Source organism: Crotalus tigris, unplaced genomic scaffold (genome assembly GCF_016545835.1).
Source record: "Crotalus tigris isolate CLP2741 ecotype Arizona unplaced genomic scaffold, ASM1654583v1 scf7180000024434.1680833, whole genome shotgun sequence".
In the NCBI taxonomy this organism is placed as follows: Eukaryota; Metazoa; Chordata; class Lepidosauria; order Squamata; family Viperidae; genus Crotalus; species Crotalus tigris.
This window is the reverse complement of record NW_024100602.1, coordinates 836,402-850,562: the sequence shown is the minus strand read 5'-3', so window position 1 is coordinate 850,562 and position 14,161 is coordinate 836,402. Positions and strand designations below refer to the sequence as shown.

At 36.7% G+C, this 14,161-nt stretch overlaps 1 protein-coding gene across 3 annotated transcripts in view; it reads right to left on the bottom strand.

The window, feature by feature from the left end:
• SLIT1 (slit guidance ligand 1) overlaps window positions 1-14,161 on the bottom strand; it is a 153,811-nt gene that overhangs the window by 49,107 nt on the left and 90,543 nt on the right. For all 3 annotated transcript variants that reach the window (XM_039331113.1, XM_039331111.1, XM_039331112.1), the window contains exon 5: window positions 4,809-4,880. In XM_039331113.1, the coding sequence (XP_039187047.1) occupies window positions 4,809-4,880 (72 nt within the window). The remainder of the gene's footprint in view (window positions 1-4,808; window positions 4,881-14,161) is intronic.

Below are 14,161 nucleotides of genomic sequence, written 5' to 3'. Positions count from 1 at the left end.
AATAGCAACAGTGAAAATGAATATCTTGCCAAAAATACTCTTTCTATTTCAAATGATTCCTGTAAAACTGGGAAAAGCCTTTTTTGATGAACTGAATACAACAATACTGAAATTTATCTGACAAGGAAAAAAAGCTAGAATTAGATTGAAATTGCTATAAGAAGCGAAAGAAAGTGAAGGATTTGGACTGCCGGATTGGATGTTATACTACCAAGCAACTATTTTAACATGGCTTAAAGAATGGATAATAGTTAGAGACAAAAGACTATTATACCTAGAGGGGCATGACCTACAAATTGGTTGGCATACTTTTCTGTGGTATGGGAAGAATAAAATACATAGATACTTTCAAAACCACTTTATAAGAAAATGCACTTCTTTTAGAATGGGAAAAAATAAAAGTGAAAATTTAAATCAAGATACTGTACCTTTCAACAATGAAAGCTTTTGCTTACCCAAATTTAATTAATTATGACAAAGTTGTGACCTATAAAGATATCTTGGACAATGAAGCAAAATTAAAAGATAGACAAGATTTACAAGAACAAGGTATTGATCTATCATAGTGGCCATATTTGCAAATCCAAACAAGATATGAAAAAGATGTTAAAACAATGGGATTTTATAAAGAACAGACAGAATTTGATCAGATATTGTTAAAAACAGATGAAAAGTTAATTAAGAAACTTTATAAATATCTGTTAAGCTTAAAGATGGAGGAAGAACAAGTAAAAGAAACAATGATAATATGGGCACAGAACTTTGGATATAATATAGAATTAGAAAATTGGCAAAGGTTATGGGAAAGAAATGTTAAATTAACTAAAGCAGTGGCATATAAAGAAAACTTATATAAAATGTTTTACAGATGGCATATGACACCAGTGAGATTAGCAAAAATGTTTAAACATATTTCAAACAAGTGTTGGAAATGCAAACAAAGACCAGGTATTTACTATCATATCTGCTGGACATGCCCAAAAGCAAAAAGATTTTGGGCAAAAATACATTTATGGTTGGAGAAAATGACTAAAAAACAAATAGATTTTAAGCCAGAATTATTTTTGTTAGGAATAATAGGACCAAATTATGAGAAAGACTGTATATATTTAATTTTACACATACTAACTGCAGCAAGAATTGTATTTGCCCGACATTGGAAAAATGAAATTTACCAATTGAAGAATAATTAATTAAGAAAATTTTAGAATGTGCAGAAATGGATAGATTGACTTCAAAGATAAAAGATAAAAGACTCAGTGTATTTTAAAACATGGGATATTTATCAATGGCTAGAAAAATGAGTTGGAGAGAAAGGAATGTGATATGTAAGTTTGAATATATATTAGCAAGAAAAAGACCATCGAGCGATTAATTAACATATTGTTTATGATAATTAACTATTAGTTATTATTTTTTTAAACATATGAACCCAGACATTATGCTATTTGCTAAATATTGAGAATGCTATTTGAAAAAACCCCAACCCTAACCCTAACCTTAATCCCAATCCCAATCCCGACCCTACCTCATTCCTAATCCTATAAAAACTAATAAAATATATACATATAAAAAAATAAAGCAAGCAAGCATTTATGTTGAGCAACAGTGATATAAGAAGAGCTGGCAAAGTTAGTGAGGATGGCGAAGCCATCATTTCACACTAGTGAGAAAGACAGTGATAAGCGATTTCTTTATTTTACCAAGAAAACCACATGAATAGATAGTGAAAATGGATTAACAATATAGTATTGGATGATGAACCCTTCAGGTTTGATAGCACTTGACATGTTATTAAAGAAAAACTAAGGATCTTTCAGAGTATTAATTATGTGTTTATGAAGTGGCTACATTAAACTCTTTGGGATGTCTAATTGTCACTGTTTCCAGGCAGGAAAAGAAAATTCAAAGCTGCAAAGACAGAATCACAGTGTGAATGTGAAGAGGCATGAATATGGAAAAACTCAACATAGTGAAAACTGAAATGCATCAGTTACACATTAGTATCTTAGGCATGAGCTAATTGAAATAATTTGAATTGGACCCTTCTCACCCTTTCAGTAAGAAGATCACTACTCAGGATAAATAAAAAAAAAATTCAAGAAGGGAGAGTGTTCTTTTTATAATCAGGACAAATATAGTAAAGCAGTACTTGTGTGCGGTGCAGTCAGTTTTTTAATAATAGGTATTAAATTTTAAGGATAAGCCTTTATTATGATGATTGTCCTGAAGAAGCACTGAAGAAGAGCAAGATGATGAGTTTTGTAGTCAATCTGAAATAAATAGAATATGCAAGCAAGACATACTGCTTATGGTTGGAAACTAGAATGTAATTGGGCTATCTGAAATGAAGCAGTAAAATAACTTATTAGCTTCTGCCAATCTAAAGATTTCTTCATTGCTTTCGTAACTTTCAAACAACCAGCCTATATGTATGGATATCATTCAATGAAGGTCATAGAAATCGAATTGACTATATTTATGGCATATGAAGGTGGAAAAACTCATTTATAGCAGTACAGAGATAGCTAACATCAGGCTGTGGATCACAAATTGTTCATTTCCAAATCAATCTAATGTGATTAGAAATGGAAGAACAAAGCCAATCAGTTTCCACAATATGATTTTCAGCATATATGTCATTTTCAAGGACAACATCAGGAATCATTCTGAAGTCCTAAATCTCATTATTAAGGAATCAAAGGAATTGTGATTTAAGAAGCCATTAAGGTTGAATGTGAAAAAGATTGCAAAGAGAAAAAAATAGAAGAAAACAAACTGGATGTCAGAACAGATGGTGAAAATTGCCAAGAGAAAAGAGAAAGCAAAGCCAAGAATGACAAAGATCTTAGGGACCTACAAAAGAATGTTAGAAAAGATAAGAAGCAATATTACATAAACATCCATAAAAACATTGAAGATGAAAATACACGTGGAAAAATGGGGAAAGTCTCCTCAAAGATCTCTGATCTCAGAAGATTAATGGATGCCAGTGGACAGACAGTAACTGATTCAAAGGTCAAAAACAGAAAGACCATACTGAAATTCTGCATAGTAGAGAAGTTAACATTTAAGATATCTTAGAAGATATTCTCTATTTGCAAGAACTTCAAACACTAGCAGCTGAAGTTAGAACAGCACTGTGGTTATTAGCAAATCCAAAGACTAAATAAAATGATGGAGTGTCTTTAGAAAAGTATAAAGTAACAGAAAACTCAATAATGATTGTTACTGAGCATGGCAACAAGTCTGGACAATGACACAGTGGCCAACAGATTGGAAGAGGTCAATTTACATATCAATACCAGAGAAAGAAAACTCAACAGTACAAACCATTAAATTCACAGGCTAGCAAAATAATCATCCAATGCATAGTAGAGCCCTACATGGAAAAGGTGGTGCCAAATGCTGAAGCTGGCTTTAGAAAAAGCTGAGGGAAAAGTGACATTATTGCTGACGCATGTTGGATGAGAAAGCTTAAGAAAAGCAAAATAACTCAATAATGCATGGAAATGGAACTGTTTGTGTTTCCATTAAGTCAAACAAGATAATGAGACTTTCGAAGTTGGATATTGGAGGGAGCTAGAGGGAAACAAAGAACTCAACTGAATAAAGAATGGAAAGTATTATATTTATCAGTGAGTTTTCCGATGAATTTTATTAAAAATAAACTCTGAAATTTTAGTAAATGATGAATACCAAGGAAGTAACAGAAAACTAACAAGTTACTCTGTATAAATTTGAAATCAATCTGAATATGGTTATAAATGAGGCAATCAAAGAGAAGGATATAGACACTTACAAACAAAAACTTCATTACCTAAAGGAGATATACACCATTAAACCAGGAAAATATAAGTAATTTTTTACCAAATGTACAAAAGAGTATTAAAGGATTTAAGTAACAGAAAAGGGGACAAATTCCTGTTACTGGATGTTGAAAAGAGGTCTGCTAAAATTTTGGAAGATTTTTTTGAGAGAGGACAAAATGGTGACAAGAAATCAAGCTCTGATATGCTATTTGAAGGGGTTAAGAATTAAGACTGTTAAAACTACAGGGAAGAAATATAGGGTTGGCTTATTTGATCACGTTTAAGATAGATAATTAGTTATATTTGGCACCCCTTATAGATTTTTTTTCTAATAAAGAACAAATGACAAGAATTTGGGTTTTGTTTTTAATTAAGAGATGAGATATGAGGTGAATAGAGTATATGCTGTAACAATATATGGTGATAAATTATTTACATTGTACTTATTGAGATGAATGGGGAAATTATTTTTTTCTCTTTTTTCTTTTTATTCTTATATGTTTTAGTTTATATAGTTTTTATTCTTTCTATTTGTTATCTTCAGTACAATTATTTTTAGTTAAAAATTAAAATTTATTTTAAATTTTTTAGGGGGATCAACCTATATTCTCCAAAACACCTGAAGGCAGGACAAGAAGCAACAGGTGGAAACTTATCAAGGAGAGAAGCAACCTAAAACTAAGGAGAAATTTCCTGAAGTTGGAACAATTAATCAATGGAACAACTTGCCTCCAGAAGTTGTGGGTGCTCCAAAACACTGGAGGTTTTTAAAAAGAGATTGGACAACCATTTGTCTGAAATGATATAGGATTTCCTGCTTGAGTGGGGGTTGGGTTAGAAAGCATCCGAGGTCCTTTACAATTCTGTTATTTGAAAAAAAAAATCTACCTAGGTGGACACTAAGGGGCAAAAGGGATTTGATGGCACATAATCAATTATTATAAAATCAACAGCATGATACAATGGCACACTATCCTGTCTATCATGGTCACTCACAAATTCTTGAGGTCAGTGGCTCCACGGAAGGCCTTTCTGGGCACAGCCTGAAGAAGGTTTTCACTCAGGTCTCTGCAAAAGAGAAATTTAAAAAAAAAGAATTGTCATTTGAGAGGAAGAGGGCTGACAAGGCAATAGGAGACAAGGACTGGTGGAGCCCAGATGCATGGCCATCTTTACCATCATTACACCAGAATTATCCATATGGTTGCTAAGAGTCAACACTGATTTGACGGCACCTAATCAAGAGTGAGCTCTAGAAATACAGATTCCACATTGTCTGCTCTTTTCAATAATAGTTATTTTGGATGAATTTGCAATAGCAAGATGTTTTGTGACCTATTTCTATAACTAATGATTTGGTTTTAAGAAGTTCAAGGAATTCTTCTTGTATTTTTTTGAAAAATCTTATATTTTTGTATTTTTAATTATTTTTTAAAGAAAAAGTATGTATCCTTGGATTTGGGCATGTATGCCGTGAGTCACATTGAAATCCTGATTCACCAATCTAAAATATGTGCTCAGTACTTTTCCTTCAGCTTGCCTTGTCCACTTTTTTCTTCATTTAGTTAGTATTTTTGAAATACTAAATAATTTTATAAATAAATATAGAAAAATATGTATGAACAAGAAATAAGACACTTATAACAAACATTGTGGAGCAAACAAAAAATTTAAGATACTAAAGTAACATATTCCAATATGTCACTGAAGACTTATAAAAGTGATGATGTTTCAACAGCATCCAAACATCCCTGTGGGACTTTAAACTAAATGTTCTTGGTCAACTCAGCAGAAATCAGTAACAAGTCCATAAACAATAATATAAAATCAATACTGTAAGTTATAGTGATAGTATAATTTGAAACATCCTCAAATTAAGATATTTAGATGGCTCTTACACAACATACCCTATCTGGAGGGCGCAATATGGTGGAAAATGTTGAGAGGGGGTTCATTAAAAGTCATTAAAATCTTTATGATGGAGATATAAATGTATCGGACTTCTTTTGAAAATATTTAACTGTGGATACGGAAGAGTTCCAATAATAGAAAAAGGAAGAAATAGTTTCAAATTTGAGTCAATTTCTTTCACTGGCCAAGACACTATGTATCAGAAACTCTATTATAACATTTTAGCAGAATCCTTGGAAAGCAAAGCAAAGCAAAGCAAAGCAAAGCAAAGCAAAGCAAAGCAAAGCAAAGCAAAGCAAAGCAAACCAGTCCTGGATTTTTTTTCTTAAAGAAAAAAAGACTGAAAAAAAAAATAACAAATTCAAAATAAAACTAAGGGCTGCCTGGCAAGATTGTGACAGGGTCGAGAAGATGAAAAAAGAGCTTTGAATTTTAGGTGGAGGGGACGACCCACCAACCAGAAGGGTAATCTGTTGTAAGACTACAGGTCCCAAGGCCGGCTAATGGGACCTATAGTCCAAAGTATCTCCTAGACTGTACATATAACTATAATTTTATTATTATTATTTTTGTATGTATTACATTTTCAGATTGTTTTGTAAAAACAGTGAGCATTTTAAGCAGGGGGGAACCTGCTCAACATGAGAAAAAAAATTCCCTATCAACACCCCCACCCTGGAGGTGGCTGATGGGATTTGTAATCCAAAGCATTCCTCAGTAGAAACCCAAAGTCACCCTCTGGATCTCTCAATCCTAAAAAGCACTCCTGCAAAAATGATGGGGATATTTTAAAAACTGGGCCTTTGCAACGGGGGGGGAGGCAATCTCCAGCCCTATTCCGGCCTCTTATGCACAAGGGGAGACCCGCTGGCTGCCTGACGGATGGGATTTGTAGCCCAAGGGTCTGCGGGTGGAGTGAAGGGTCTCCTAGGTGGGGCGAAGCCTTGAGGAAAAGGCATTACACACACTCAGCATCGCAGCCACCTAATCGCCTTCACCTGTGCGGCTGAGACCCACCAGGCTGTGATGAGCCGTCTTGTGCACCGCGGCCATCTCCATGGCAACCGCTCCACGAGCCAAGGAAACAGCCGAATGCTCGCACCTGTGTGACCACGCGCCTTTCCCGCCCAGTGCCCCCGGACCGCCTTGCGGGCTCTTTTCTGCACGCCCATCTCGCCCGTGATTGGCTGCTCCGAAAATGCGTCCCTCAGATTGGCTGAGCAGTCTGTCCCCTCTCCAAGGGGACATTTAAAAAGTTGGTGGGCTCCTCAGGCTGAGTACAAAAAGCAAAGCATGCTGCAGAGGCAGTAGGTGCCGCTACCTTGTCTCTTGTTCCCTGAAAAGGATGATGCTGCGGGGCGCCGAAGGGCAAAAAAGTCTCTCTCCCATGGCCCAAATCCTTGAGCTCGAGACTGGGCAACAGCCTTTTGAGCTTTGAGGTAATTCTAGCTGAAACTTTTCTAGTTATAAGATACGGAGGGGAGCATGAGTTTTTTTAGCTAATTAATAGCTTATTGTTCTTGGGGAGTCAGGATAGCACCTGTGGTAATTTTAAGCATGGCTTGTATTCTTTGGAGTAAAACGCCAGTGGTGGCTGAGGTAATATCTCAATGGTGTTTTATTTAAAGGGCACCAATACCACAGGTCACTAAAGATACTTATCTCAGTCTTTCCCTTGGGGAATAACGCGAACCACTGTGTCTTGAAGTAATTGTAGTCAAAGCTCAAGTTCTTAAAATTTTGGTGGAACCTGAGGTAATCTCAGCCATGTCCTTTTAAAAAAGGACCAAACTACCACAGGTGAATAAGAGTTAAAATTAGCTTTAAAGATAAAATTGCCTCAGGAGCAGACCTTCCTCTCAGGAATAAAGTAAATTCTTGGGGCCTGAGGAAATTTTAGCTAGGACTTCAAATTCTTAGTATAAAATGTTTGTGGAACCTGAGGTAATCTCAGCCATGTCCTTTTAAAAAGGACGAAACCACCACAGGTAAATAAGAGTTAAAATTAGCTTTGGAGTAAATCTGAGGTAATCTTAGCCATGTCCTTGCAGTAAGCTGAGGCAATTTTAGCCAGATGTAGTTAAAAGGGCTAAACTATCACAGGTGAACAAGCATTAAAATCAGCTTAAATGCAAAATGACTTCAGTCCCTGGAGTTGACCTTTCTTGAATAAAGTCAGCTCTTGGGACCTGAGAAAGTTTTAGTCAAGGCTCAAATCCTTAAAAGAAGCAAAACATGTAGAGGACTAGTGGCTTCAAGTAACTAAAGGCAAAAAGTTAACTAAAATTACTTTAGGTCCTGGAGTTGACCTTACTTTCTTGAAATAAAGTCAGTTCTTGAAGTAATCTTGAGGTACTGTAAATGCCGGCGTATAAGACGACTTCCGCGAGCGCTGAAATCGGCGCCAAAGACGGGGGTCGTCTTATACGCTGAGTCGTCTTATACGCCGGAAATACTGGTAGTTTCTGGCGTATAAGACGACGTTCTAGGAATGCGGCCCGGCTATAAAGACGGGGGTCGTCTTATACGCCGGGTCGCCTAATACGCCGGCATATACGGTAATTTTAGCCAGGGCGCACATTTTAAAATATTGGTGGAATCTGAGGTAATCTCAGCCATGTTCTTTTAGAAGGACCAAACCACCATAGGCAAGTCAGAATTAAAAATAGTTTTAAAGGTAAAGATAAAATTACTTAGGAGCTGACCTTGCTCTCAGGAATAAAGTGATTTCTTGGGACCTGAGGTAACTTTAGTCGGTTCAAGTCCTTAAAAGAAGCAAAATATGTAAAGGACAAGCTACTTCAAGTAACTAAACAAAAAAGTTAACTAAAATTACTTCAGGTCAGGGAATTGGACTTATTTTCTTGAAATAAAGTCAATTCTGGAGGCCTGAGGTAATTTTAACCAAGGCTCAAGTTCTTAGAGTAAAATATTGGCGGAACCTGAGATAATTTCAGTCATGTCCTTTTAAAAGTTCTAAACCACCACAGGGAATAAGAATTAAAATTAGCTTGGGGTAAAGTCTGAGGTAATCTTAGCCATGTTCTTGAAGGCTAAAAAGTACTTCAAGTAAGTAGAGGTGAAAGTTAACTAAAATTACTTCAGGCCCAGGACCTGGCTTAACTCTCAGGAAATTGCTTCAGTACCTGGAGTTGCCCTTACTTTCTCCCAAGTCAACTCTTGGGACCTGAGGAAATTTTAGTTAAGGCTCAAGTCCCTAAAAGGAGCAAAACATGTAAAAGATGACTAGTTGCATGGTCTGAGGAATTCTCAAGGGAACAATGTTCCAATTCATTGCATATTGTCTTCTTTCACTAGTAGGATAAAACACAAAAGTCCCCTTTGATGGATAGCTTTTCTAGTCTGAACATAAGTTAGTCATTTGGTGATGTTGATTTTTTTATTTCAAAGACATAAATCCATATAGACGAAAAAGACATCAACAGTAAGACAGATGGTTTAATTCACTTTCCAGTATACCATGAAAGTGTGGATGCCTGGTAGGTACTGTTTGCAACATGTTTATTCCTGCAATTTTTTTTTATAAAGTATCAATGGTAAAAAGAGCAGTGGTAAGTGTGACAAACATACCTAAAAAGAATAAAAAAAATTCTGACCTGTCACAATTTTAGCTCTTGGCTGTGGTTCTTAGAACCAGATAGGGCCCTATGAGCATTCCACATACCAACACAGCATGGCGATGGTGGTGATGCCCCTACTGGTAGAGGTCTTACAGTCTCTGAGCTTCCCACTCTGTGACACACTGAATGAGCTGCCTGTCTCATTGAGCCCCTGAGCAAACACTGTGGGGGACTCATACTGGAAGTCCTCTCTTGGGTTGCCCTGGGCGACCCTTTAAGTCCCTGAGCAAGCAGTGAGAACGAATCACATTGGAAGAGTAAACAGCACTCAGCTACAAGCCTCCTCCAGTGCCTGAGGAACCCCTCAATGAGACTCAAACCGGAAGGCAATCCTTTGGGATCACCTCCCTCCCACCTTCACACCCTTAGAAATAATGCTGTACCAGCCAGACTTTTTAGAACCGAAAGTAAACGTGGTGATGCAATTTAATACGAGGAATACCAATAAAGGAGAATATTTGTGTTTTGATGGAAGAAGAAGGAATATAACCCAAGAATGAATATGATTTCCATCAAGAATGCTACTTCACCAAGTCAATCACAACTGACCTTTAGATAATAGATTTTAGACCATTCTTGCCTACTGTAAATTTAGCCATGGTGATAGTTATTAGAACCAAAAAAACCTCTTCAATGGCCCTATTTAATCCTAGGTGTGGCTTTGATGGATTATAGATTTTTTAGTTTTCTGCCTGGTATAATTTTAGTCCTGGCAATGGTTCTTGGAACCAGAAAGAATACCTCAATGGCCCTTTTAAATTACTAGTGTGGCCAGTGCTTGGTAACAGATTTTATAGTTTTCTGCCTGGCATACATTTAGCCATGGCAATGGTTCTTAGAACCAGAAAGAAAACCTCAATGGCCCTTTTAAATGACCAGTGTGGCCAGTGCTTGGTGATAAATTTTATAGTTTTCTGCCTGGCATAAATTCATCCATGGCAATGGTTCTTAGAACCAGAAAGAAAACCTCAACCTTTTTAATGCTAGGTATGTATACCAACAAAGAGGAAAAATAAAAACTCTCAAAAGAAATCAGCATGGCTGCATAAAGAACTCTCTGATAAATTGAAAGATAAAAAGGACAAGTATAGAAAGTGGAAAGAGGGGCACATAACTAAGTCAGGATATCAGCAAATAGCCCGAACCTGCAAAGATGAAGTGAGGAAAGCTAAGGCTCAACATGAACTAAGGCTTGCGACCAAAGTCAAAAATAACCCAAAAAAAAGCTTCTTTCAACATGTAAAAAACAAGAAAAAAGTGAAGGAAATGATTGGTCCATCAGTGAGTGAAAGTGGCAAGAAGGTGACAAGCAACAGGGAGAAAGCAGAACTATTTAACTCATTTTTTGCATCTGTCTTTACACGAAGGGAAAAAACAGACCAATCTATCAAAAATAGTGCCATAAAAAACAGAATAGAAACACAAGTTAAGATAGGCAAGAAAATGGTAAGTGAGTACCTGTCCAGCCTAGATGATTTCAGATCACCAGGACCAGGATTATACCCCAAGGTTCTCAAGGATCTGGCAGATGTGATCTCAGAACCACTGAACTATATTTTTTAAAGATCCTGGAGCACTGGGGAACTACCAGAGGACTGGAAAAGAGCTTCCATCTTCAAAAAAGGGGGAAAAAATGGATCCAGGAAATTACAGACCTATCAGCCTGACCTCAATATCTGGGAAGATTCTGGAAAAAATCAAACAACGAATCAGCGAACACCTAGAGCAGAGGTCAGCAACCTGCGGCTCCGGAGCTGCATGCGGCTCTTTGAGCCTTCTCCTGTGGCTCCCAGCCTCCTCTGCCATTGACAGAGACAGAGAGAGGCATTTGTGCTTCCCTTCTCTCTCTCTCTCTCTCTCTCTCTCTCTGTAAAAAAGAGAGTGGCCTCACCCTATTCTCCGATGAGCTGACAAGCTTATTGGGTGGGGCTCCTGCCTTGGCTGTGTCTCTGCAGGAAGCAGGAAGGGCAGGAGAGAGCCAGCCCAATAAAAATGTGTGTCAGCTTGTTGGAGAACAGCTTGAAGCCAGCTTGCCAGGTGAGCAGAAGATTGGAGAGAGGGAGAGAAGGGAGGAAAGAGAAAGATAGAGAGAGAAAGAGAGAGAGGGAGAGGAAAGAAAGAGAGGGAGAGGGAGGGAGGAAAGAGGCAGGGAGAGAAAGAGGGAAAAAAAGAGAAAGAGAGGCAGAGAGAAAGGGAGAGAGGGGGGAGAGGAGAGAGAAAGAGGGGGGAGGAAAGAGAAAGAGAGAGAGAGAGAGGAAAAAGAGGGAGAGGAGAGAGAGAGAGAGAGAGAGAGAACTCATGCACAGCAGCCTCTATTACTTTTTAATTAAACTCTTCAAACAAACTCCCGCCTCCTCGCACACGCGCAAGTTTTGCAGCTCCCAGTGTTTTCTTTTCTCTGGGAAACGGGTCCAAGTGGCTCTTTGAATGTTTAAGGTTGCAGACCCCTGTCCTATTGGAATAGTTTCCAATTACCGTTAAATTTTAAATTGGATTTATTGTTCAATTAGGATATTATTTAAGAATATGCTCACAATTTAGTTAGCCTTTTTTCCAAAGCATGAATCAATGAACCTTTCCAGTAAAAATCACATAGGATCTGTTGGAGGGATATATGGTTTCACAGTTTAATAAAACTATCTCAGGTTGTAATCGAATTACAACTTTCCCATTTTCCCCCATTCTTCTTTTAAACATTTCCAGTATTGTTGTGCTTTGCAACATTACTACCATATTTAAAAAAAAGAAAAAAGTTCCAACCTTTAAAATTTTTGTTTTTTCAACATTTTGAGGGAAAAGTACGATTCATTTTAAAAATCAAAACTGGAATATCATTCCAAAGATAAAACGTGTACAATTCAAAGCATATTTTTCAAAATATTTGATGCTCTTCTATTCAGATTCCCACTTTGTATTTCTATGACTAAATATTCAAATTCTTCATCCATTTGAGATACAATCTTTAACTTTTTCAGATTCTGAATCATACTTTGCTAATAATTTAAAACTGGTTAAGAATGTTAAATGGATGTCTAATTCAGTTATGTCTCTCAGAGCTCTTTCTTTTATATCTTCTTTTTCTTGTGCCTTATCTATTATCGGACATTGGCGATCCTGTTTTTATCAGCAGCCGCACGAAAAAGTGCTGCTGAGTTTTGTTCAAACCAGTCCCTTAGATTTTGAAGCCATGATGTTCTTCTTCTTTTGTATAGTAATTATTTTGTAGCTAAGTGGCTGGTTTGTTTGAAGTTGATGGACTGTGTAGTTCACAGCATAAATGGGCAATTCATTACATATTTGTGGATTATAATGTATAAAACTCACTCTTACACACACACAACACAGTTTGCAAATAATTGAATGACAATATGTTGCACTAGATTCCAGCAGGGGGCAGAATAGGCTTTTAATAGATATTGGGCATATCCCTCTATTCTGTTTAGTGTCTTGTTTCTAAGATCTTTGACATAGAACATCTGGATTTGACATGTAAATTGGGGAAGTCCTGATTACTGTACATTTTGTACCAAACAACCAATCATAATTGATTCATGCCATAATAGAAACAATTATTTTATAATAGATATGCAATGCTTTGTAAACTAAATCAGCATTTGTGCTGGTAAAAGCTAAGGCTATTGGATCTGGTTTGCAAAAATCCAAGCAACTTTGCCATCCAGTGGGTGTCTGGATTTTTGCAGATCAGATCTGTTAGCTTAGAAAAGACATAACTAGTTTCATATCTTGCTGCAGAAATTACATTGAGCATTTTCTGCTTATGGAGAAAAAGCATTACCTTGAAAACATCTGCTTTCATTTCTTCAGGACTGCTTTACAAGAGGCAGAATTTCTTTTGCCTCCTTCTTCTCTCTAGTTCAGAATGTTGCCCCAGGCAATGACTAATAGTGCACACATTCTAGTGCACACACTGAGGCAGTATATACCAATTCACTGAGTATTATTATTATTAAACATTCTGGTGGTGACTAAAACAAAGATTTAATAGGGATCATTGTTCTGTCAAGAAACCAAGGAGTTTCTGTCAGTTCTGTTCCATCAACCTGTATTTTTCACAAACATGAAAGCATGAAAGAATAAAATTCTCTGTTAGGATAATCTTCAAGTATTTTGTTCCAATTTCTTGAAACATATAAATTGCTTTATTATAAAAAAGAGATAACATTGATAGATTTAATAGATCCCTGAAGACTTTGTCATTAGTCTCTTTAAAAATCCAATGAAGGATGTGATCATCATTCTGTGGCAACTGCAGTGCCTCCTACTGAACTAATCATGGCCTTGTCAAAAAGTCAAAGCCTACTTGTACAGTTACAGCAGGGGCTTTCCAATATTAAGTGGCATTTTCAAAATGCTTTTTTAAATGATAATGATGATAATAATAATAATAATAATAATAATAGATATTCCAAAGTTAGATATTCCTGTTGCCTTATTCTCAAAAACAAGGACTTAACTGTCTGGAATAGATGCTCTAGGAAATTTCCTCTTTTTACAATGTTTTTATTCAACATGGGTGCTTATCAGCTCAGCTCATCGACTCTTTCCTATTGAGAATTTTTATTCACTTTTGGATCGTTGCCTCTCTTCTATCGTTAGTCAAGATCTCTGTAAAACTGCCACAGAACTGTGGAATTGGAAGAAAGATGAAGTGTCTGACCTTTAGAGATCTCTTCTAGAGACAGCTTCCTTCAGGATCTTTTCCCTGAAGGAAAGGAAGGGGTTCCTTTGTACAACTCTGATTTCACTCAGTTTCATGGCTTTTCCAAGGAACATTAA